Source organism: Lepidothrix coronata, unplaced genomic scaffold, assembly GCF_001604755.1.
Source record: "Lepidothrix coronata isolate B3197 unplaced genomic scaffold, Lepidothrix_coronata-1.0 Scaffold107, whole genome shotgun sequence".
In the NCBI taxonomy this organism is placed as follows: Eukaryota; Metazoa; Chordata; class Aves; order Passeriformes; family Pipridae; genus Lepidothrix; species Lepidothrix coronata.
This window is the reverse complement of record NW_016690287.1, coordinates 1198765-1224504: the sequence shown is the minus strand read 5'-3', so window position 1 is coordinate 1224504 and position 25740 is coordinate 1198765. Positions and strand designations below refer to the sequence as shown.

The 25740-nt window shown below is 38.9% G+C and overlaps 1 protein-coding gene across 1 annotated transcript in view; it reads left to right on the top strand.

Moving 5' to 3' along the window:
- The window catches only part of PIK3C2G (phosphatidylinositol-4-phosphate 3-kinase catalytic subunit type 2 gamma), a 195756-nt gene that overhangs the window by 129745 nt on the left and 40271 nt on the right, over nucleotides 1–25740 (top strand). The window contains exons 24-27 of the mRNA XM_017823912.1: nucleotides 8665–8821; nucleotides 13441–13550; nucleotides 21999–22191; nucleotides 22766–22887. Of these exons, the coding sequence (XP_017679401.1) occupies nucleotides 8665–8821; nucleotides 13441–13550; nucleotides 21999–22191; nucleotides 22766–22887 (582 nt within the window). The remainder of the gene's footprint in view (nucleotides 1–8664; nucleotides 8822–13440; nucleotides 13551–21998; nucleotides 22192–22765; nucleotides 22888–25740) is intronic.

The window sequence follows — 25740 nt, the reverse complement described above, 5'->3', positions numbered from 1 at the left end:
TACTGAACCATGAGATTTTATTATCTTTTTTCTTTTTTTTTTTTTTTTTAAATCATGCTGGATGACACATTTTGTTAGTGGTAATAAAATGTTCCTTTCGTTCTCTGATCCAGCCTCCACTTTTGATATATAATTTCATATAACTGTCTTATTCTTCATCTATTGAGTATCCTGTGGCAATCATCTTAGACCCATTCCAACTTAAATAGGTACAATATTATCCAGGTAATCATACAGGACTAGGTCAGTCGTCAAATGGTTTGGAAGAAGGTGTCTGGCTTATGGTTGTGCCTGCCATGCTTTCTTTGGCTTTTGTTTTCTTCTTTTCAGTTCTGACCAGTTCCTTTGGAACATTTCTTCTTGGTGAATTAAGCAGGAAGAGATTTATTTAAATCCTGTGCTAACTGAACTAATCCAAACTTCTGCAGTCTCATCCTCCCCACTACCAGCCACTTCCAGCACTGTCATCTGTATTTTTTCAGTCAGTGATGTGTGGTGTGAAATTTGGTGGCAAGATATGAAGTAGTCCAGCTCATGGCACACTGTAAATTCACTGTCCATTCTGTTATTTAAATATCAAGTCATCCTGATTATAGGCAGCACTCACTGGCTGTTCTTTTCCCTGATCAAAATCGCAGAGAGTCTCTTGTCTCTTTGCCAAACTAATCCTGGGTCTTGGCATGGTTTTCCCAGAAAATCTGTTAAGCTGGTTTCCTTCTACAAAGTTAATTACTAGAGGCAGCCTAACTATTCCATTGGGAAATTCCAGTTATTAAGGAAGTTTCAAAAATATGGGAAAATTATGTTTCCCACACTTTCTTCCCAAGTCAGTGTTTTCTTACACTGAAAAGTACCTAAGAAATTCTGAGCATATAGAAATGTAGAAGTGCCTCTTTTTATTTTAAAAGTAAAACATATCATTTTTAGTGTTAATAACCTAAAATTAGCGTTACTGTCTCACTGGAAGTGTTTATTTGAAAAAAAAAAAAAATTCTTTTTTTTTCAGGTATTTCTTTCTAAAACAGAAACATTGGCACACGGACATGGAAAAAATAAGTTGTACCTGCATTTTTTGGCTATATCGTATCTACATTTGTAGCTGCTTTGACAGAGGAAGAGCTGTGTGCCTGAAAGTGCTAAATATGATTGCTATGTTACATTTTTAACACTTGGACATACTTGTGAAGTGCAGGACACGTCTCCATCCGAGCAGGAAAGAATGAGCCCAGGGCTGCAGGTTGCAGCGGGTTCGTTCATGCGGGGCCATCAGTGCAAGTCCCAGATCCCTGAGGGGGTTTTGATGGTTTTGAACAGCTTCTAGGCACAAGCTGTTGTCAGGGTGTTCTGTTTGTGTTGCCTGCTGCTCAGAGTGCAGTCTAATCTCCACACTTGGTTGCCTGTGGCTGTGTCCTTCTTAAGATTGGTGCCTTTCTGATTGCAGGTCGTGTGATTGTGCCCCTCGAGGTAGCTGGCAGGTTGAGGAGGTGTGAGGGTGGGCCACCTGGAGCAGGAAAACTGATTGACAATCAGTCAGTTTACCTCAGCTCTTTCCAGTAATCCACTCCAAGAGGATTTTGCCAGTATTTCCAGCTGAAGCCTATCACTGCTGTCTTGGTTTTATGAGTTTGGGTGGTTGGTAGATTGGGAGGGACAAGAGGTTGAGAAATGGTTAACGAGGGCGTGAATGTAGTTACTTTTTTCTTTAATTGCTCCAAGGCATCTGAAAACTGGATTTCTAGCTAGACAGAGTGGGAGTAGCAGAATTCATTTAAAACTACCTTTTCCCAGGTTCAGCAAATTCATAGGCTATTTACCACTATGGGTCTAGTCATGTGGGGATTCAGAGCAGCTCTACAAAGAGGTGAGTTTATAAACCATCTCCCTCAGAATAGGGCAGAGCTTTTATCTCATCTGCTTGACAATCAGGTTACTGAAAAATGAGTTCAAAGTAAAAGGCTAGAGTGTGGCCTCTTGTTAAGTCAACGTTTCCTCATCTATGTGGTCAAGAAGAAAACTGGCCTCTGACTTCAGTAATGGCTTAAAGTTTTACTCAGCTCATAAGGAAGAGCAATATCTTGAGATAATTTGAAGCAATTTTGAAATAAGACTGAAGTGGAAGATTTCAGTCGAATGACTCAGTTTCTGTAGTCATTACATAGTGAGGGTTTGTTAGAGGTGAAAGTAAAAAAAAGGAATTTCAGTCTTGACAATTGAAAATGAGTAAATAGAGGTGATGAATCCATTGTTTGCACGTCCTGCCTTATTTTTTAAGAGGAGCTTTAGTTCTATTTGAGTCTACCAATGTGCCAAACATTCTTAATGGACAGGTGTGTGTGATGAGATGCCCACAATTATCTACATATCACCAAAGCTCATATGCTTGCCAATCATTTATATTGAATTACACAAATGCTTCACTCAGATACATTCTGAGTTGTGCTGTTTAAAGTTAATTATTTGGTTTTAAAGTTAATTATTTGGTTTTAAAGTTAATTATTTGGTTTGGGTCTGTGAGGTTTGCGAATGAGGCCTTTGCATTTTTTCACCAATACCATGAAGTCACAAAGCAGCTTTGAATCCACTCAGCAATAATAACACTTTCTAAGTTATTTGACCATCTGTTTCATTGGTCAAATATATTTGTAGTTAAAATGCAACTAAAATGCACTTCCATAAACAGAAGCAGGAATTCTTTAGTTGATGCTGTAATGGGGTCTGGTTTTGGTGGTAAGCACCTCCCTATTTCATTTGACAGCATGAACTTCTTTGCAGATTTAAAAGCAACTGACTGATTCAGACAACAACAGGAGTGTGGATTGATTATAATCCCAGACTCCAAAACAGATTAAGTAAATGATCTGCAGTGGTCTCAATTCTGATTTTTCAAAGTGAGCTTTACTGATATGAAAAAGAACCAGGTACCACAGGATGAGTTAACGCTTTTCATTTTCTTTTTTTTTTGTCTTTATGTTGGAGGAGCTGTTGTGAAGGTTTTCTGAAGATAAGATGATCTGGCCCTTCCCACTGAGAGGTGTAAAACTGTTTTGCCAGCACTGCAAAGAGAGAGCTATTGCTCCTGGGTAAACAAGCCCACCTTCCTCAGCCTCTCCTCACAGTCACGTACCACCAACATCACTTTTGCTGAATTACTCCAGTTTAGCAACATCTTGCTTGTTCTGGCAGGGTATGACTGCCAAGTACTAAGTAGAAGATCTTTCAGTAATAAGTAGAACCTTTTTCTGTTTGGCATCTTTCAGTCTTTTCATTTGTAACCACTATGATGGGATGGAGAATGTATTCGTTCATTTTTTTAGTAGAAGTCTATTGTAAAAGGTTTTGACTGTGACAAAAGTTTGGATTAGCAGTGTTTTAGAAGGGGATCTGGGAGTTATATTATGGTCAAGTTGAGTACAAGTTGATAAAATACTGAATTGGAAAGCTTGAAATGTGAAGCAATCCTTTTGCTTCATGTAACACTGGGAAAACTTCACATTCAGCTGGAGTGTTTTTAACATGTTACTTTTAGATAGATGTGGATAAGGAGTCCAGAAAAATTACAAGGAGTCCGAGAAAAGCAATTAAAATTATCAGACATCTGAAAAACAAGGCTTGTGAGAAAAGGTTGAAACAATTGTCTACAGAAGATTAAGACAGTAACAGTCTGAAAATACATTAGAAGCAGCTGTAAAGGAGACAGGATCTTCATGTTCACTTAGGAAAGAACAAGAATTAATAGGATGAAAGCATAGCAAGGATTAGATTAGGCATTAAGGGAAAAAACACTGTGAGGGAACATACTAGAACAGAAATTTGATAGGGAGGTTTAAGAAGAATTCAGTCAATAAAAATCTGTGAGAATAGGCTAAATAAGCATCTCAGAAGCATGTTTATAGTTGATCTTGTGCTGATAAGAAGAAAAATTGAGTATCTCTTGTGGTCCAGGCATATTTCTTTATGAATCTTTATGTGTTTGCTGGAGATGAACTGTGTTGTGCAGTTGTTCCCTGTTTCATTCTTCAGCGTATAAAAGGAACACAATTGCTTATGCTTTTTTCTATTTCTACAAATATATGTGATTACTATGATTAAATATTTTTGTTTGGCTTAGAGAAATAAGCACTCATGTGCATTTATTTCTTGCGAGTGCATTCTTCAATAAGCTTTTGGCTTTTGCTGCAAAGGATGTCAGCAGTCGAGCACTTCCTAAAATCTTTTCCTCTTTTATTGGATACATCTAAATTCCACATAGTCATGCTGAATACTATCAGTCACTCTTGACTCAGCCAAAATGGTTTTAAAGCAGTCAGGGAATATCTGGGGGCGTGTGGTGCTGAGCAGCTGGTTTTAAATTGCACAGAGTTCTGTCTGGTTTCTCACGCACTGACCAGATGACAGCTTGGACTACAACTGTTTTGATCTCGTTGTATTAATGTGTGTGACTTGCACTTTTCCATGAGTACACCATTGGGAAGTTTAGATTGGATCAGAGTAAAGGTCATTTTTTGTTGATTATCTTACCTGCTTTTAATATAAAGGGAAGTCGGTGTATCGTTCTCAAATGTTCTGTACTGTGAGACTCACAGTAGGAAAAATTAAAACCATTGTTGACCTTACAAGCTTTGTTAATCAGTTTACATCTAGTGCTTCATAACAAATCCTGATGATCTTACTGGTTTTCTAGGAATGCAGCATATTTGTAGCCTACAGTTAAGTCCCAGTAGATGTTCCCATCACCCTAGACCAAGTTTATTTTTGCATGATGATCTCTTCATTTGCTTGAAGTTTCCTTTCTTCCTTCCCTCTCATGACATATCATCCAAACATTTGTAATCTCCAGAGGAACTGTAAAACACATTCCCATGAAAATCTTAAATCTCTAAAAGCAGTACATGAGAAAAAAAAAAAAGAATAAACCCACCATAAAACCAGCCTTGCTTCTCACTGAAGGGCTTGAGTAAGCTCTTTTGTCACAGCCATAGTAAAGTATAAGTCTTTAAAGTCCAGGACTGCAATCAGACTCTGTCATAAACAGGAATATTGCCTTTTTGACTGATTTCTATTATAAAACCAAAGGGTTCATTAATCTCATCTGGGGCTTTAGTGGGGAGGAAAAAAAGAAGAAGGAAAGAAAGGAAAGAAAAGAGTAGTTGAGTAAGGTAGGTTTAATGATTTTGGGAGGTTTATTGGCTGTACATCTTTGGTCTTTGGTCTGTCTCAAGCCTAGTTCTCTCAATGAGGCTTTTCTTCTCTAGAAATAATGGTGTCCGACATTACAATTACACAGTAGAGGTCATTCAACAATGCTTCAATTCCATATTTCTTTGGCACACCATAAAGAAAAGAAAAAAGGCTTTTGGTCTACAGAGATGTAGTAAAAGGCTTTTACTTGAAAATATTTCATCATACCAGTTTTGTTAAACTGATGCCAGTCATTTCTTTAATTTGATGGAGGCAGCAATTTGTAATCCATACAGATTTTAGGCCAAGGGGCTCTTGTCTCATTGGCTGTTACACATATTGGTCATTGAACATCCTATGCATGTAAAGTATGACAGACCTTAACTGTGATCTTGAGGGTCTGTTTTAGGGTAAGAGATATCTAATGTTTATATCTTGTAGATAACTTCATGTGAGCAAGCTCTGTAATAGATTTAGGTCCAAATGAATATTATTATTACCAGGCCTTTGGATGCATTGCTTATCTTCTGAATAAATGCCATCATGTGTTATGATCTTGGCTGTGTGCCAAAAAGAAGGCTGTCAAAGAGATGTACTGGTTTGAATATGGAAATACAGGCTATGCACCAGGGTGAGGTTCATTTGCACATGTGTGGGGGGCGTGGTACATTGACAACATCAGGGCATGTATTGCTTTTTTTCCTCATGCAGGCTAAAACAACCTCTGTTGTTTCCTGATGTAAATTTTCCCATGTGTGGTGGACAGTGACTGGACTTGGCTGTTTGTAATTTTGCTGGAGCAATTTTTAGGCTATCCCATGTTTTTTATTTTCCAAAGGGGTTTAGGAAAGCAGTAAGGAATATTTTGCATCTGTACACAGACATTGCGCCTGTCAATCGGTTTTTCAGAATCCTTTATGTACTCTTCAGTGATTAAGCGTCTCCTCCCACTGAAACTTTGTTTTTTAATACTATTGTGAGAAATGACTGTAGTTTTCCTTCTAGTGGGTCTTGCCTCCTGTATTCTAAGTTGGTTTTATGTGTTGGGTTTTTTTAAGTTTAGATTGCAAAGAGTTCCCTTTATGACCAACCAGTTTATTTGGACACACAGGACTGAAGCTTCAGCACCTGACTAGTGCAGGGATTACCTCATGGGAGAGGCTCTGATATCACAAGGCCTTAAGCAAAACCAAGGAAATCAGATTTCTACATCATATTTTGAGGTTAACAAGGGAAAACAGGCCTACCACCTTAAAAGACAGTGATAAACGATACTGAGAAATTTAAGAACCTCGTAAAACTGCTTTACATCGTTTTACAAGCCAAATTAATCTACAAATAAAATGTAAATACCAAAATATCAGTTGTGTGTTCAAATGGATCCTTTTGCAACAACAGTAAGAGAATTGACTAATGTTGCAGTGATTACATTATGTGGAAGTTGGCCCACAGCCCAGCCCAACAATGTTAAACACCATATTTCTTCCAGTAAAGTAATTTCTGATTGCAGTATCTGTTTTCATCTCAAGTAGCTCAATGTGGGAGACTTGGCCTAGCTCTGAAAGGGCTGTGTTTTCACGGTGTGACTGTGTCTCTTGATGCAGTTGGACATCAGAAATCAAATATGAATTTTGAAAGAAAATGCATAGTATTTACAGCAGTAGTTTTGACTTTGGAACACTTTAGCCCAAGAACAAATTTGAGTTTTAGACATTCTTGAGATGGTAAAATGCTTTCAAATTAGGATTTAGATTGGACTTCTGTCCATAGATAAGTCAAGATGTTAACATTGCTAAGTTTCTGGATCTGTCTCTCTTTCCTACGGGCTTCAGCAGATTGACTTCTGTGACTCTTACTGTATCAATTTATTTAATACTTAATGTCTATTTTAAATACTACTGATAAACAAAAGATGAGCCAGAAGATGGATGAGTGAGTGAAAGAAGGTTCTGGGAAAATCTCGCTCTTGGAAATCAGTAATAGACACAGATTTGCAATTCTCTGAGAGCTACAGCACAAATCTACACAGTAACTATATAACAGTCATGCTATAATATAGCCCTGACACTGTGAACTCCTGTCTTGCATCACTGTAGTGGTGCTTTTTTAAGCGACCTTAAAACACTCATTTCACAACAATCATACAGAAAAATGTGGAAGAAAACAATTACTGTTGTGGGCCTTCACCATGGCTAGTACTACCTAGCTGAAATTGAATAATATATAAAAAAAAGACAAAAACAAAAATACCTTAATGGCCTGGACTGCTTTGAAGGTGAATGACAGCCATGGGAGGTCTGGATTTAGAGTTAGCTGCCATGTACACCGGGAAGAATTTCCAGACATAAGGATGGGAAGGTCTCAAGCATTTCTTGTGGGTAAAACCTCCAGCTGCAGCCTAGAATCTCATGACAACTTGTTTTTCTTTCTACGATAATAAAAGTCAAGCATCTTTACGGGAAAATTAGGAAAACTCTGAGGAAAACTAAAACTGCTATTTACGAATGCATCAGGAAGCAGAGTGTGTTCAGACTCGGCCCACGTTTGAGGTTTTAGCAAGAAATAGACATCCTTAAATCTGCTTCTGCATTCAAACTTCACAAGAATATTTAGTTTATTCAAGTCCATTTTGAATTAAGGGTTAACACACGTATATTGCCTTGGAATAGAGCCCTCTAATCTGTTTACATGCCTCTGTGTACACAGTTGTGGTGAGTAAATCATTGCAGTCGCCTTTTCTGTGTGAGGATGCACTTTATCAGGCCTTTCTGAAACTATGGAATGATAGGATTGTTAGCAGAAGCCTGGCTAATCTGTTTTCTTCTGCAATAGCATGCCATAGCCACAAACCATGCCAGTGATAAGAAAAAAGGCAAGCCATGTTGTAGGATTCTGCATCTTATTTACTCTAGGGTGAATACAGAGTAAATGTACAGACAACCAGTGGTTTTATATTCTGTTTTAGCTTGAGTCAGAAATATCTCTTCAGAATGGTGTATATTTAATGATAGCACCATATCTGTTGGGGGTTTTTTGTTGTTGGATTGTGGAGGTGTAGGGTTTTTTCTTAAATTCCCTTCTTGCCTAGTAGGGAGTTGATATTTATAACCCATCCTCTTTGAGAACAACTTTTAAATATTTCAATACCAGGAGAGAATTTGCTTCCAGATTCACTTTCAGGCTAGAGTCAAGAAATTAAAGCAATGAGAGTTTGAAAAGAAAGGCAAAGAAGAGCCAGAAGAGAACACCTGTTCAGTTGTTGGATTTCTCAGGAGAAAGCTCTTGCTCTAAAGCCTGTCTCTGCCCCAATTAGTCAGTGGCACCAGGCAGAGCAATAGAGATTTCCACACCGAGGAAGGGAGAGATGAAATAATGAGGAAGGTAATACTGGGAAAACAAATGTGAATAATGAGTTACAAATATTAACTGTCGTGCATGATTAGCTGTTTTCGGTGAAATTTCTCATGTAACTGTTCTCTTTTCAAGGGACAGAGCTCCCTTCATCTTCACATCAGAGATGGAGTATTTCATCACGGAGGGCGGAAAAAACCCACAGCGTTTTCAAGAGTTTGTGGAGCTTTGTTGTCGAGCTTACAACATAGTCAGGAAACACAGCCAGCTACTCTTGAACCTGCTGGAGATGGTAAGAAGCTCGAGGATGAAACCAAAAATCAATTTCCTCTGGTGTTTTCTTCTCTTTTACCATTTTGCTGCTCCCTCCAGTAGCACTGTGATTTGAAGAGGTATCAGCTGCACTGCTGGAAATGTTAGTGCTGCACTTCCTGTGCAAAGAAACTATCCATTTTTAGTACTAATTTCTGAGAAAGGAAAAACTAAGCTTCTTGATGTTTTTTCCTTTTTTTTTTAATGCGTTATTTTTTACAGAATAGCAGAAAACTGCAAACGAAGCTGGGCAGAAAAAGTTTCACATTCAGGAATTTCACTTAGCCCTTTTTCTAGGTCTTCAAAAATTCATTTACCATTCCTGTTTGTGGTTACAAGGCAAAGTAAGCTAAATATTTCACAGAGTGGGTGATTTGACAGTACATAGCAGCACTGCAGCTACAGTCATGCCATTAAGAATGGTTTTTTTCACATTTTTAGAATCATAGAACCATTTCCACAGTCCCTTCTTAGGATGGCAGACACAGGAAAGAAGGAGCACCCATACTGACACAGGTTGAAAAATTCTTTTTATGGGATTTTGAGACCACTAGGGGTTTTTATGCTTAAGTATTCCCACTGATTCATGTGCTGTGGCAGATTCCATAACTGCTTTATGCCTCTATTTACTTGTGTGTGAAAGGTTAATGATTTGCCCCTACGGAGAACAATGAGAATATTAAATTAACTAATATTTGCTAAGATGCTTGGCTAAGATATTAATCCAAAACATATGTCCAGGGCCCCATGACAGAGGGGACTGGTCTGTGCATGAAAAAGCCTACATGACCTTATAAACAGAACTCCTGCTGAGATTGGGGTACAGCCAAAAAGTTGCTCTATAAACACAACTTTATTGTCTCCAACTTGTGCTGTGGGGGAGGGGGGGAGAAAGGGTAAGAATCTCTCATCTTGCCTCTCCCATCTTGTACTTCCCATGTAATGACACAGTGAGGGATTTCCCAGTATGGAGCAGGAAGGATTGTTCCAGATCTCTTAACCTTGCTGCTAAGTAGTCACAGAGGTGCAGCAAAACTGCATTCCCATCATAAAGCACAGTTTTGCCCTAGAAGCCAAGCAGAGTGCAGTTGTAGGAGATGCTGTCCAAGTAAAAGAGCCTCTGGAAAACTCAGGAGGAAAACACCCTTGCTCTCTCATCCACAGCAGTAATCCCTGCATTTCTGAACGCTGCTGAAAACTGCATGCTGCAAATACAGCTACGTCTTCTGCCCACCTCCTTGTCCCCAGTGCAGTGCCTTTTTCTGCAGGCAGCAGAGATAATGATGTTAGATTACTCTGGGATAATAGAGAGAGCGTGTTAGGAAAATGTTCCCAGCAGGGGCTCTGAAATAACTAGCTATCCCTGCCTGGATCTAGCTCAGGTTTGTCTGTATTCAGGATGTGCTGCATCTTTTGTTTCTGCTGATCTTGTAGCAGAGGTAATAGTGCTGAGCTGAAAGTCAGCATCCAGACATGTTTTGATATTTGTCAATGGGCTGCAGCTCAGTCAATTGTATTGCATTTCATAATTGAAAAATTAAACTGGCAGCGCACTCGCACCCCATCGATGAGCACTTCATGTCAGAAGGAATTAAACAAACAAGACAAGGTTGCAAATGCCTTGTTTTTGCCAGTAATGTTTGGAAGGGTGAGTCTGGTTCTGCGCTCGAAATGGGGTGTTGGTCAGAAACTGTAAATATCATAATGTTTAATTTCCACGGGCCATTTCTAGTAAAAATAAATAGACTGTGAAGTTCCACTTGGAATTCATTTCCATTCTCAGAAATTCAGATGTTATCATGGAGGGATAAGATTAACTAACCACTGCTTATTTGTATCAGTGACAATCTAAGATTTCTCTCAGTTTGGAAATATGCATCATTAATCTTTCGTTCTCGTCCCACATTCTGTTTTCGGAGATGCTATTTATAAAACATGGTTAAAAAACTTAACAATAAGACTATTTCTATAAAGTAGAGTAGTAGAGTAAACAGAAGTAATAAACTGTGCTCTGGATCATCAGCAACAATTAGTGGTTGCTAGCAAATATAATTATGAACAAATTGAGGGTTTTTTTGGCCCAGTCTGGGAATTAATTCTATTTCTTGTTGGTAAGCAGCATGTTTCTAAAGCTGCACTGACATTTTGCTACTGGGAGTAAGAAATAATCCATGAAGTTTCCACCGCTTTCAAAAGCAGAAACATCTGTGGGAGACCCAAGAGTCTGCTGGCAGAGTTCAGCAGCATAAATGCCTGTAGTTCATCAGCTTTGCCCTCATTAAAGATTTGATGTGAACTATTATAAAGAGGGTGATTGCGGGACACAAACACCTTTCGACTAGTTTAAAGAAATGCAAACTCTATTACTGTTGTAAAGATTTTTCAGATAGAAAATTATTAAAACTGGCTTAGATGTGACACTAGAGAGCAAGTAATTGATCCACTGTGACAAGAAGCAGGTCAACTGAATCGTATGAAACAGGAGAGAGCACATACATAGAGCAAACCTAAAACTCAAGAATCTGGTGTCCCCATACAAGTCATTTCACCCTTCTAAACTCACAAACACCATTTGAGAAACGAGGATCAGGAAACAATCCCATTTTGGAGGTCCAGCCAATGAAAATGTGAGGACCATTCCTTTTCCATGGATGGTGGGCTGAGCATCACACTCTAGTCCTGAATCCAGGCCCAAGGAGAGTGTAGGTAGCTCCATTCAATGAGTCAGAAGGCCTGGGATAACCAAGGCTGGTAGGTCAAACCATATGTGTGGGCAAGCAAAGGTAGCAATGCAGGCACTTGAACTTAGGCATCTAAGTGACATTTGAATTTGCCCCGTGAGACCTGGAGTTGATTTTCAAACAGTTGTTCCATCTCTTGTCTAATTACCATCCAGAATCACCAGCCACAGTATTGAGAAGCCTCCTCCATCAGCAGACTAGAAACACAAAAAATATGCTGTGTGGAGAAAAAGGGATGAAGGAGTATAATAAGGCTCTAGGACCCCCTTGCAGCCAGCGAAGCACTGTGTAGGTACTGCCCAGCTAGAGGTTTTTTATTTTTTTTTTCACTTAAGCAAATGTCTTTCCACCTTTGACGGTACAGAGAACCTAAAAAAAAAATCCTGATTTTCTGTTACGTTACAGATCGTTCAGATTATGTTTATATCTGGTATCATCCCCCTTTCTAATGAAGGGTAAAGAAGCTTAATTTTTTTTTCCCTTTAAATCTAAAGGGAACAGGAGTTGTTATCTTTTATAAATTGGTTGAATGTATATCGATAAATAGCAGTGTGTGTCCTCCAGTGCTGAATATTGTTATTGCTCCTGCTGTCAACTCAAATTCACCTCATGGAGCTTTCTGCCTCTTTGTTCCTTGCTAGGCAAAACTCTGCGAAAACAGCAATCTAACTATCCAGTGGTAGTATGGATTGGGGCTGATACAAAACAAGATTTTCCTCATAACGCCAAAAAGAAAATATACAAAATATTGAAACTTGACTTAAAAATACTGAGAAGGTTTGAAGGAATAAAGAAGATACATGCCCCATCTCCTTTCCCTTTACACTATTCATCTCTCAATCAAACCTTAAAATAAAATCAGTGCTCCCTTTTTTCTTTGCTGTTACATGAAAAACTCAGTGGGTCTTTCTCTCTGAGCTAGACATAAATATCAATGACGAATGCACAGCAGTGACTGCAAATTCAGATACATTTCCTTCTGAGCAGTGAGGAGGACTGATTCTTTTTTTCCATTAAACAAAAAAAAGCATTCCTCTCAACTTGCTGTGATTGTCGAGTAAAATCATTAGGTTTTGAAATGAGTAAAATATTTTGTTGTTGTTGACATTTTAAAATGCCTGGAGAGAGCTGAATGGGCAATTGTGCACATTCTATTGTCTACCCTGCTCATGTTGTTACTTTGCAAGGGGAATATTTGCATTGTGTTTTGAACCTAATTTAGTCAACTAACTAGAGGAGTTCTGTTCCTCATCGATGGAGAACGATGTCGTCTCCAGAGGGCAGTTCTCACTGCCCACCTCAGGGCTCCTGCTATGAATCAATGTCTAAAGAAGCTTTTCTCCTCCACTGACTGTAAGGGGAGTGAATCCATGATCCCCTTGCAGGAGGAGTCCAGAGTAGTGATGGTGGAAGGAGGAGTTACAAATGAGAAGGTGATGTGCTAAATTGAATTAGGACAAAGACAACGCTGTGAGCATAACAGAAATGTGGTTACTATTGTTCAGGTGGCTGGATGTGGTCACCTCCCCTCTATCACTATTAGAAGGCTATGAAGGAGGCTGAGCAATTAACACCTTGAGGTTATGGTACCTGAGGAGAAAATAAATAACTGAAATGGATCATTGATTCTGACCCATGCCTCTCTCTGGTCCCTCAGTGTGAAGGTTTACAGTGCAGTATATTCACTTTAGTATTCCAGGCATTGCTGTAGCATCAGGAACACTTTTCAGGTGAGCAAAACTTTATGTTTTCCAAGAAGAACTTTTAGTGTAAAACCTTTCTTTTCTCAGCCCAATTTCACTTAAATTTCTTTTCAGCAGAACAGTGGACTAATTATCTAATATTTCTTTACTTTAAGATGCTGCATGCAGGGTTGCCTGAGCTAAACAGCATCCAGGATCTGAAATATGTGTATGACAACCTCCGTCCTCAGGACTCAGATCTCCAGGCTACAAGCTACTTTACAAGGTAAAACCAAAATATAATCTAGAAACCTTATCTTCTTCAGACATGAAGCAGTTTTTCTGTTATGTTAAGAGGTTGTAATCAGGGAAATTACACAAAAGGATAATTGGTCTTCACATGCTTACTTTTAAAAGGTCCATTCCTTATGCATGCTATAACCAGTTTCCTCAAATTTCTGGAAGAAACAGTTGTTCATTTGTTTACACTTGTATCAAGTCACTTACTCAGTGCCTAGAGATTTCTTAGGCTTTCATGATGAAACCATCCTGATTTCTCTCTACTTTTAAATGCAGCAGCTACATGCAAATGGATTTGAACTGCATAAAGAGGCTCAACTTGTTAATGGACTGTGTGAGAGCCTTCAATTTCTGCATTTTACTCCCTTTTCTCTTCTTTTGTCCTTCTATGTTTCTTCAGGCAAGTTACTTTCTCTCTGCTAGCCACAGTTTCTCCATCTGCAAAACAGTACTGGTTCTTCCTTTTAAACATTCAGCAGATCAATTACAGAAAAGCATTGTGTGTGGATATAGATACATTTTAAGCTTGATTCGTGTTAGGATAAAGAAACCTTTCCCTTGTTTGTGATAATAACTGTGGACTATTGATGAGCTGCAGGTGATGTGCATAAAGTTGGTTTAAAGCCCTCAGTCCTGATCTCTCAGGTGAGACCTCTGCATTCCATATAATTCCAGCTGTTGATATGAGGATGCTGTGGATGGAAGCAGTGGAGACTGTCTGGATTTGGAAACTCTCTTTCCTGTTTTAGGCAAAGTATGAGAGAAAACCTCCCAGTCAGAGCCTGCCCTGAGCAGCACCATCATTCTCCAGGGACAGTCTATGAATTTACACTCCCTGGACACTTCATACACGTGCAAAACAAGCCTCTGGTGCCTCCTCTGGTGCAAGTGCAGGACACATACCCAGTTCACAGCACTGGACTCTGAATGAAGGGCTCTTTTAAAATTCCAAGCCCCAAAGGACATTCCCATAAGGCAGCACAGTTCTCTGCAGGGTGCAGACTGCCTTGAGGCAGGAGCAATCCCCCTGCCCTTCAGTACAGCCAGAGGGAACAGTGCAAGGGATAAAAGAGATGAAAGCTTCGACTGGAGCAGCTGGACCAGTCTCATTACTGTTACAGGGACCCATATGAAAGTTTTGGGCAGTTTGAATTATGCTGTTTATATGTCTCCTTCCCACGTACTAGAATCTGCTAGAATCTGAGAAAACTGAGGCAGCAGGTTTAGAGAAGGCTGGAAGAGAGACCTAGAGACTTTAAGGATGACTTTCTTTGGAAAACAAGAGAGGAACTTCTCCAACAAAACTATTGTTACATTACTTTGCACACAGCATAGCACTGAGTTCCTCCTCCTTTAACACTTGTTTTTTTCATCTGCTTTCACTCTTGTCCCTTAGCAAGATTGTTATATTTTAAAATTTAATTACAGCTTCACATTTACCATCAACTCCTACCTTATCCTTTCCTTTAAAATTTTACATATTCCCAAATTACAGACTTACATTTCCACTTCAAATAGGAAATACGCACTGTCTAATTAAATTGTAAAAGTTTTGATTCTGTCAAATAGTTTGGGTGGTTGTGTCTGTCTCTCACGGGTGAAAAATCCAATTCATTTAGTTAGTGAAAGAGGGCTGGGATATACATAACAAATAGGAAAATCTGAGTCTTCAGAGTGAAAATTGCATTAGTGTCACGCGAAGCTCAGAGCTGGTGCCCTTCTGGAGGCGGCAAGGATCAGTATTGCTCTTCAGTTGGGTAAGATATGGTTGGTGTTGGCATCACTGCAGCCTTGCTTAGCTGGGAGACTGAGGATGAAGACTTGGTTCAGGACAGTTGAACCTCCATGCTCTTTCTTGGAATTGGGCAAGGTAGTTGTGGGTAGTTTGAGGGTTAGGGCAAAGAAGGTGAGGGACTTCAGAAAGAGAATTTATCTGCAGTCTTCCTCAGCCAAAGCATATGGAATAACAGCAGGCCTTTGCAAGGAGATGTGGCCCAACAGGAGTTTGGAAGTAAGAAGGGTTGATGTGCTTTGTTGCCTGGTAGAGGTTTGTATTTGGGATAGGAAATCCTGTTCAGCTCAGAGAGACTATTGGCAGGACTCAGAGACCAGCATGTCCTTCTTCCCATTAGATTAGGGATGGTGTTAAGGAAATGGAGGCTTTCAGAGTGGAAATTCCACTCAATTCCTGCACATCAACAAAATGGTTCAGACCTCTGCAGGGCTCTGGGCTCTGTTCTTATTTGAAACTGCATTTTTCTGCTGTGTTCAGTGAACTCCAGAGCTATTGTTCCAATTTCCTTTGAAATGCTGAAGTGTGGATTTGTTGTTGTCCATAGAGATCATTACATCGTGTAGAAAAGTCAGGTATTGCTGGAGTGCATATTTTGTTCATTAATATTCTTAGGATATGTTTGTATTATAGGTGCTCATTTGCAAGAAGAAAATCACTTTACATTAGCTCATGAATTTCCATGGATTCTATTTCTCTTGGAGCTTTTTTTTCTCCCGCTTTATTCTAATTTCTATTCGGTTGAACATCATTTGTGTTAAGTCGAAAAAATATATTAGCATTTTTACATGTTTAAACATGGACAGAACATCAGGCTTCATGTCTAGTAGTATTTGAACTTCTGGAAATTTTATCCAGGCACTTTCCAAAATTAAGACTTTAGGATGGCCCGACGACTAGATCCATGCAGAACTTGCCCCCGTGTAAAAACATTTTCCAACCTGCTTCTAGGAATGTTAATATCTTGAGATTTTTGGGAGCTTTGTGTTACCTACATCATCTTTATTGCTGTCCTTCAGAAAAATTCATTCTTATCTGCTTGTTATACAAAATATTGATGCTAAAAAAAAATCCAGTTACATACTTCTCATGGTCATTCTGTAGCTTATTCATCTATTTTTCAAGCTCTCCTTAGAAAGACAAGGAAATCGGAAGCTCTGATTATTAGCGCAGCTTCTAGTAGCTTTTAAATCCCTTGCAGTTTGTAGCTCCTTTTTCTCTATAATTACTTTCAAAAACACTTTATTGTTTTTCAAATGTTCTTTTCTAGACAAGGAGTGTGGTCATTGGAATGTCAAACACTGCCAACAGAAAGTTATTGCTTGTTCTAAGTACAAGGTAGTTATTGTAATCTTTCAGATTCAGTCATATAATGTATCTACTGAAAATCCCAATTTTTGGCAGTGCAAATAGGAGGAAAGTATTTCTCTGTATTTCTGTAGAAATGCATTGCTTTTAGCAATTTTCTGAGTTTGGTTTGAGCAATAATAATGACATTGCCCCTGCTGTTGTTTAAAAACAACGTGAAATGATGAATGATGTCACAAATATTCCTGGCAGAACAGTGTTAATTTGTTCTTTGCTGTCACCTTTTTAGCCAGCAGAACAACTCTGTATCAGAGTTTGGACTGTAACATAGTGACCCCTGTCAGGATTGTGAAGCATTCTGTGTTTTTACTAAATTCCTTTAGTCTCGTTCTTGATTTAAGATATGTTCAGCAATCTGTGGTCCCATTTGTGCACTGTATTCTTCTCACCTCGGGTCAGTTCCCTGTTAGGAGCTGATGAGCAGCAGCGTTAAGCCTCACAGCTCCCAGCCTTCTGGAAGGTCACACCCTCAGGTCGTGAATAAACAATGCACCAATTGAGAGTTAAACAAGAGTTTCTGTGTCTCCTTGTCAGGCCCGTGCACCTCGTGCCAAAGGAAACATCGTTGTCTCTCCAGCATCTGCCCTGAACTCAGTTTGATCCTTGAAACTCAGTTTGATCCTTCATCCTCCCTCTTTTCCCCTTCCCCTGACAACAAAGTTTCACCAGAAACTGGAAACCCATCTTACCTCTGGGTATAAATTTTCTCTATGGTTTTCTGCAGATGTCTTCAAATGTCAGGATGGTGTGGGGCACTGCCTGACATTTTTAACGCGCCTGCAAAGGGGTGTATTTAAAGGGGTATTTAAAACTGGTTTTAAGAGCATAAAGTTAGCCTAATGCAATGAATGGAGCTGATTTCAATTGATTGCAGCATGCAATCTAACCCACTCATAGAAGCCCATGAATAAGAGATGCGGGGTGGATCTGGCAATTACCAGGGAAGCTCATTGCGTATCTTCAGCAGCCTGATTGAGGGAGGTGCTGCTTGGGTCAGCTACTGTCTTTGCTTATTTATTAATGGAGTCACTTGTTAGGTATCTCTCATTGCCCAGGTCAAGCATATCCACTCCAAGCCACAAATGCCAGCAGTTTTCAGACTAGACAATTCACAGTAACTCCTTTCAAAGCATGACACTAATCTCAAACTGCAGTCAATCCCTGTTTCTCAGGTGGCCGCAGATATTTCAGCAAGAAATTTCCCAAGCAGCTAAAAAAGCACAGTGAAAGCTGATGGCATCCAAAAGAGACAAAAATACAGCACTAAACTTTATTTCAGTGGCATTCAAGTAGTTTGTAAAGATTGTGGTATATGTGCCTCAAAGGAACAGAAGGCAGACTTCCTCCTTGAATTGAAGTTGTTTGAGGCATTGTGAAGGCTGTTGCACAAACTCCACATGCCACCAGCTCAGGAGAGAGGAATGTCATCTGTCCTGGGAGAGGCTCATGGGAGGACTAGTAGGGAAACTAGACTGGAAGATGCACTTCAGGAAAGTACCTGATGTGCTCAGCATGTGGGATGAGAGTTAGTCTGGAAGCAAACCTGGATTTTAAAGCCTAGCAAGTCAAGCTGTAAAAGGAATATGATTATTGCTTGTATACTATCACAGTGGGAAATAAAATACTAAACTGAAGGGTTATCACTGCTGTACATGGAAAGGATACCAACTGTCCATGAATAAATGTCACTGAGAATTATAAAAGGTCTGTTGCTCAAAACAGTAATATTCTGGAAAACTCTGTTAAGAGCTTCTGGGGGCATACTACCCAACTTGTTTTAAAATGGAGCCTGGTAAATTCATGGATGTAGAATATAAATGAAACAATATTCATTAATATCTGAGAATCCCATGAAAATAAATTTTGCTCATTATCCTCTAAATTATTTTCAGGCCTAGATGGAAATGAGAAGCAGGATAACATCAAGAATGATAAAGAAAATTATTCTGAAGTTAGGTGTGAATAATAATTTTTACATATACTAAGACTAAGATCTTACCAAGTCAGTAATAATGAGTGTATGTGCTGTGTGGAATTGCTGGTGTGTCCAAAGAGATCCAAGCACCAGCCTTCAGAATACCAGTCCATAAGAAATGTCTGCTTCTTAAAAATCAAGTCACTATCACTAGTCACTGCTGAAAACATTAACCAAACTTTTCATCCATCTCTGTTTACACAAGCAGCCAGCCAGTCTGTTCGTATTTTACCTGATACTGTAATTTGACAGTTCTGTAGAAAGACTGAGAGCCAAATCTTAAATTCAAAGTCAATTCAGCAGGTGGAAAGCGGAAAGTCATTACTTTTCAGTAATCCCAGATATTTAATTCACTTCTCCGAGAAGCAGGTCAGACACCAATGTGCACAGTTATTACTGTGTGGAAAAATAACTTTTTTGTGCCTGAAAACTATTAGCAATATTTTGCAGATAGTGAATTGTGATTCACTGCTGATGTTACTCTAGTTAATGACAGATTCCTGTTTTCTTCTGATTAACCTGTGCTTTTGATGTCCTTCGTATTGGTCACTTCAATTTTGCTTTCTATGGACCATCAGGCAGTAATTCTCTAAGCAGTTGGGCTACCAGAGCTCTGCAATAAATAAGACACTTTAATCATCTTTGCTGAGACAGAGCCAGCTTTGGGCACAGGCAAAGGGGGTAATGGCCAGGGAGCAAGGAATACCCATGACCTTACCAACTCCTTTTCAATATTGCTAATCTTAAAGTGGCTACAGAAAAAAAAGAAGGTGTATGAGGAACTGGGGGAGTTCAAGGAGAAACTTCCACCACTGGTCCTCAGGATGAACTTTAATAAATGCTAACAGAAAGGGGAATCAGATTCCACAGCATGATAAACTGGGTCATTGAACTAATCCAGGCCAAAAATATACTGCAAAATTTCAAAAAGACACAACACATGGGTTTGATGTACCCCATTGTTCCATGTATAGTTAGGAACCAGCTTTTGGCAAAGAGGGTTCCTGTAAGCCAATTTGTCCTTGAAAGGAAGTGCAGAGAACTGTAACCAGAGCTGTTTTACCTTGCTGTGAAGACACACTCAGAGATGGCATCAGAATAACAAAGAGCCCCTCTCAATTCCTTGTTGCTGGTATGATATAAGGATTGCTGAGTGTTTTCTATTCTAACAAAGAGGACTGCATACAGACAGAACAGAGTATCAAGAGGGGGAGAAAATAATGTATACTTCTGGTTTTATTTGATTTTAAATGTGATAATTTAAAATAACTCACAGGAAAAATTTGCAACAATGACAAAACAAGCCTCTGTTTATATTTAAAATATATGATTAGCAGTCTGGGTTTTAAAAGTATTTTAGAAGCCTAAAGGACCCATGAAAAGAGTAGTGGTACTCTGATATCAGGCTGTTCTACAGAGTGATGATGTCTGAATCAGTACTAATTTACCAGCTGAGGTCTGCTTTATGTCAATTAAATTACACCATGTTTAGCTGAAAAGTTATCATGTCTCTTATAGTAATATGGCTGATTCCCTAATTGCTTTGCTATTGTATGGCCAGTTACAGATTCTATAACCTAATAGCTCAATGACTTAGGAAGTGTTTCAGTTGCACATTAAATTAAGTATGTAAGAGTTAAAAAGGAAGAGTTCACCTCTGATGCAGCCTAATTAATCAGCACTGAATTGATCTTGTACTAATATCTTGAAATTAGGTTTGTTTTCTTGTTTTACATTTGAGTGTTAATTTGTTTAATTTATTAAATAGTCTGCATGTATCTGTTTCTGGAGAATGTAATTAATAATTAAGATAATTAACCAAATCAATTCAGAGATATTTTCCTTGTATTTCATTGAGAAAAATATATACATCTTCTCAGTTTACCATGCCTGATTAGTGTATGATAAATTCACACACTATTTTGAATAAAATCTGAATTTGGAGGGGGGTGGGGGTGAGCTGGGGAACTCACTGTAGGTGGAATATTCTTTCTGGTATGGTTGCATCTGTGAAGCTACAGACTTTAGCCAGAGCATCTGAGATCATGAAAATTAGGCTAATGTGATGAATGGAGCTGATTTCAAATGATTGCCCTACGCACTCCAACCCACTCAGAGAAACCCATGAATAAGAATTTAATTTGAAATGACAGGTGAAGCATTTGCTCAGCTTTGAACAAGGGATGATGGAGATGGTTAAGGATATCATCAGCCCTGGTAACCTACTTAGATACAGTAAAAAAAAAAACTTGAAGAAAAGAAAGAAAAAAGAAAAAAAAAAGAACACAGCAAAACCCTGACAATTTGGTAGAGGTTTGCTGCCATATGGCCTGAAACTAATGGATTGTTGTTCTATAACATCAAAACCTATCTTGAATATCTTCATAGAGCTGTAGAAACAAGCAGAGAAATGGAAAAAAATTTACCATCACAAATTAATAGGTCTTAACAATTCAATTAGCAATTGAATTCAAGAGGGCAAGTGTTTTCTAATGAGTACTGCATCTTACTCTTCAAAGACCTACGATTATCTTGCAGTGTTATTTCTCAAGTCAAGTTCATTTGATTTAAAACACATTTGCAGTATATATCTACATGTATATCTAGGTTGTTTTTATCTATTGTGTCTTTTCTGATGAAGGATCTTAAAACTCCAGGAAATCAGAAGTGTGTTCTGGCTTCCCTTGCGCAGGGACGAGATGGAGGGAGATACCAGCAGAAAAAATTCTCTCTCTTCATTTTTTATTTTTTTTTTTTAATTCATCTTAAGCAGTTCCACAGGGATAGAGCTTTTAAGAGCTGGGTAGAGGATTTAGCAACACATCATGCACAGCTAAATCACAAATTGAATCCAAGAGCCTTGCGCAAACACGTGTAAGTCCACGTGAGGTTAGCGCAACCAAAAATAAATATAATAACTAGTGCATTCTCTCCTAGCTGTCAAAATGAACACATGTTGTTCAACCCTGGAACCCCTCAAAACACACGTGGAAATGTTCTGCTTGTCTCTATTGTCTGCAAGAACTCTGATGGTATCATGCTAATGAAGAATAACTGCTCCAAGCTAAGCCATGAGGCAGGCTATGGCAAGGGCACTCCTTTAAGCAGTAGAGCTCTGGGCTGGATGTGCTGCATTGCTGCAAATAGCAGTGACTGGTGTTTATGTGGGTATGTGTTTGTGTGAGGTGGGCTTTAGAATTTGTGATTTTTTTTGGTCTTGCCTCCATGAAAACAGGGATCAAGAAATGGAAGCAAAACAGGTGCATAAATAGCGCCTCTTCTGTTTGTTTGTTCTTCAGGAAAATAAAGGAAAGTTTGGAGTGCTTCCCTGTTAAACTCAATAACTTGATCCACGCGCTTGTACAGATGTCAGTGACAGGCTCTGCAAAGCCTCCAGCTCCAGAGGCTGTCCCCCAAGAATGGATGATGCTGGACACAGAGAAGTCAATCTCAAGAGCCACCATTTTGGGATTCAGCAAAAAGCCTGACACTGTATGTATTGTATTCTTTCCTTGCCATCATTGCCTTGATCTTTAACGACTCCTCTGAGAGCTTATATACTCTCCCTCTTCCTTTATAGAAGATTTACTTGTGCCACATTAAAGGGATCATGGGATGAACAGCGGTGCCATAAGCAATGAGCTACCAGAGAGAAAGAACACCAGGCAGGCAGATATTTGCAGGGAGCCATTAAGGAGAACAGTTCATGCCCTATAGTGAAAAATAAATCAGGAGCTAATTAAAGCATCCAGAAGGAAAGCATGGCACAAAATTAGGAAGCCTAATAGAAATTGGAGGCTGTTATATGATGCTTTAATGGTGCACTATTAGTTTTCACACACTGCAGTGATCTTTCAGTGTTTGAGTTGTATGCTATCCAGGCAAGTTTCTCTTTCTGTGCAGCAAAGACTGTGAATTACAAACTGAATTCTCTGGCACTTGGCACTACATTAAAGGAAGGTTTTTCTTTGTTAAAATCACCCTATATTTTCTCCTGTACATTTTTTTTTAAACATACCTCTCTGATCATTTCTCTTTTCTGCCTCTCCCTTTTTCCCCAACACAGATATATCTAGTCCAGGTGGTGCAAACCTGCAACGTGGTCACTTTCGTGGAAAAATCGTTCGACCAGTTCTCAAAACTTCACAGCCATCTCCAGAAGCAGTTTCCATCTCATCCCCTCCCAGAGTAAGGCAGCATATTAGTGAATGTTATTCTGCTGTTAATTGGCTCTCTCTGTGCTCAAATAGATCTGTGAGAAGATGCAGGGCAGATATATTTTTAGAAACACAAAAGGCAATGCGACGTATTCTATCAAGGCTTCTATTCAGCCCCAGAAGAAACTGAATCATAGACCATTGTGACAGTCTAGCTTTTATTGTTCCTTTTTTAATGGGAGGAGAAAAGGGAGAACAGCTTGGACCTGACAAAACTATTCCTGAAATCAAAGGATAAGTGGTGTTGACTCCATTAAAGGCACGATGAGGCTTTTAATAGTTTTTATTTTCTTCATGGTGCTTATCAAAACTCATAGAAAAATCCATATATTAAAGCAGTGTTTACATTGGAATATTTACACTAGATCAGAACAGAAACAAGCCAATCTCTGACACTGGCTGGCATGAACAACCTGCTTACAAAAAGATGCACATATTCCCCGAGAGAGATATACGATAATCTTATGTACTATCCTGGCTCCAAACCCCAAACTTTGTGCCTTGCATCATTCAATTTAAAATCTTTTGAAAAAAACATGCTGTTGTTAGTTGCAATAATTCTGAATATTACTTTTTGTGCATGTCTGTTCCTGCTTTTCATTTCGGAATCTTATTTCTTCACAGTTTCCTGGGACAGCGAGTCCCGCAGTTTATTTCTGTCTTACATAAAACTGCTTTTCCTTAGGTAATTATTGGCCATGGCTTTAGTAATACAAGTGGAGTTATTTTTTCTACAAATATCTACAAATACCATATACATTATACTGAATCCCCCATGAGGACAAAGTAGTCCTCTCTACACCCTCATTCTGATTCATCTGGTACAAGGCCTTCTTCAGGCTCTATCTACAATAAGACGTAAAGCTGGCCTAAAATACAAGCAGTTTACTTGAACCAAGTTGAGATTCAAGTGAAATCCTTGAAAAATATGAAGGTCTGGCATTTGACCTGAAGTACACAGCCACAAACGACATAGTTTTGACTTAAAGTCCAAGAATTTCAGATCCAAATTTTCTATTCCCTCAAGCTTGTGAGAAGCATTCAGGTAAATGGCTTTAGATTAGTTTATTCTAGAGAATCTTTCTTCTACCTGAGGGGACTCCAATTTGATTCATTATTAGTGGCTCACATGAACTGGTTTGCAGCAGCTGGTGAGAATCGAAATTTCACTAAACAAATACTACAAGTGCTTGAATCATGATTTTGGAGATATTTACACGCTAACCTTTAGGTTGTAAAATGAAATATTTAACAAGTACCTGTTCATGACAGAGCCCTTTGAAAGAAAATACATTTCTCTGTAGAAATGCACAGACCTCAGAAACCCTGTAGTGAATTTCAAAAGTAGTACTGGCCATTTTTCAGATAAATCTACTTTTAATAAAATCCTTCACAACATTTTCACAAAGAGTGTTTCAGAACTCACAGAGGGTTAATCTGCATATACTGAAGCCGTCTCTAAGAGCACCAGGGCTTTGTTGTCATAATTCAGTCCCAGCAGTAACCCGTCAGAGCATGATCTTTCTCCAAGATTGTGTTAAAGAAATTCATTTTATGATATTTCTTGATAACCATGTTTTTTAATATTAAAGTTTTGGTTTGTTTTCTAACAGAACTTCATTAGTTTGAGGCTTTTCATGTATCTCAGATTTTATCCTAATAATAAAAAACTAATTATTTCTTTAAAAGGAAATTGTTGTTATTACTGAAACTGCCATACCATATCAGACCATTAGTCTGTCTGTGTGTTACAAAGCTCCAACTCTGTCTGATGCCAGATGCTTCAAAGGAAGGAAAAAGCCTTGTTCCACAATATAACCACAAAATCAGTTTAAAAACGTATGATTTAAAAAGTAAAATGTTTATTATTACTAGAATAATTGGAACTGCTTACAGAAAGGACTTGGTTTCTGCTTTGTATTGATTCCATGAAATTGTATATATTTATGTCTCATTAGGAGAAAACAATGCAATATGAGAGTGCTTCATACAAGTGCCAAATACTGACTATATTACAAGAAACTAATGGCAAAAGCTCAGAGTTCTTAGAATCTGAACTTTTGCTGTTGACATGTGAACATTCAGCCCATATTTACAAGCCAAAGCACAGCTGCCCCAAGCAAGCCCTTGCATTCTAGCATTCTCCTTTTTATTTGGTCTCAGAGAGATTATTAATTGCGTTTAGTTATTGTTTTGCAAAAGGCCAAAAATCTTTTCACCCGGGAAAGCATTCAAGTGACATAATTTGTACACAGAACAACGTTCAAGCTGACAAGGAGGGAGTGGAGTCCTCCGTGGAGGACATCTGCACACCGTGCAAGTTTATGTTTTTCTGATCCACTTAAGGTAGATGCAAAGCTGAATGTCAGGTTGGGAAGTTCACCTCTTCTAGCACAAGAGCACTCACAAGGGCAAAGCTGGTTTCAGCCACAAATGCAATTCAGCAAAAGCTCAAAGGCCTCCTAAAGAAGGGTTCGGTGCCACCACAAGGTTCATATTGTCCTTCACTCCAGCAGTTATTGGTGCTATCAATCAGCAGTTTCTCTGTCCTCTGTTTGGCCACTGTGCTTAGGATGCATCTTCTGAGGGCCTGCATTTTACAGCCAGAACCCTGTCTGTGTGTTACACAGTCTAATTCATTTTAAGCTGCTTCCAAACAACTCCTCCCTATAATCCCTTGAAAGAAGTCCTTTTGTGCCCCAGAGGGGAACCCAGAATATTCACAGGCTATCTATGTGTGCCAGATGACCTGGGCTCTATTTTTATCTGTGCAGATCGTCTATGTCATGATCCTGGGTCATATGTCTCACTTCCTCCACTTCTT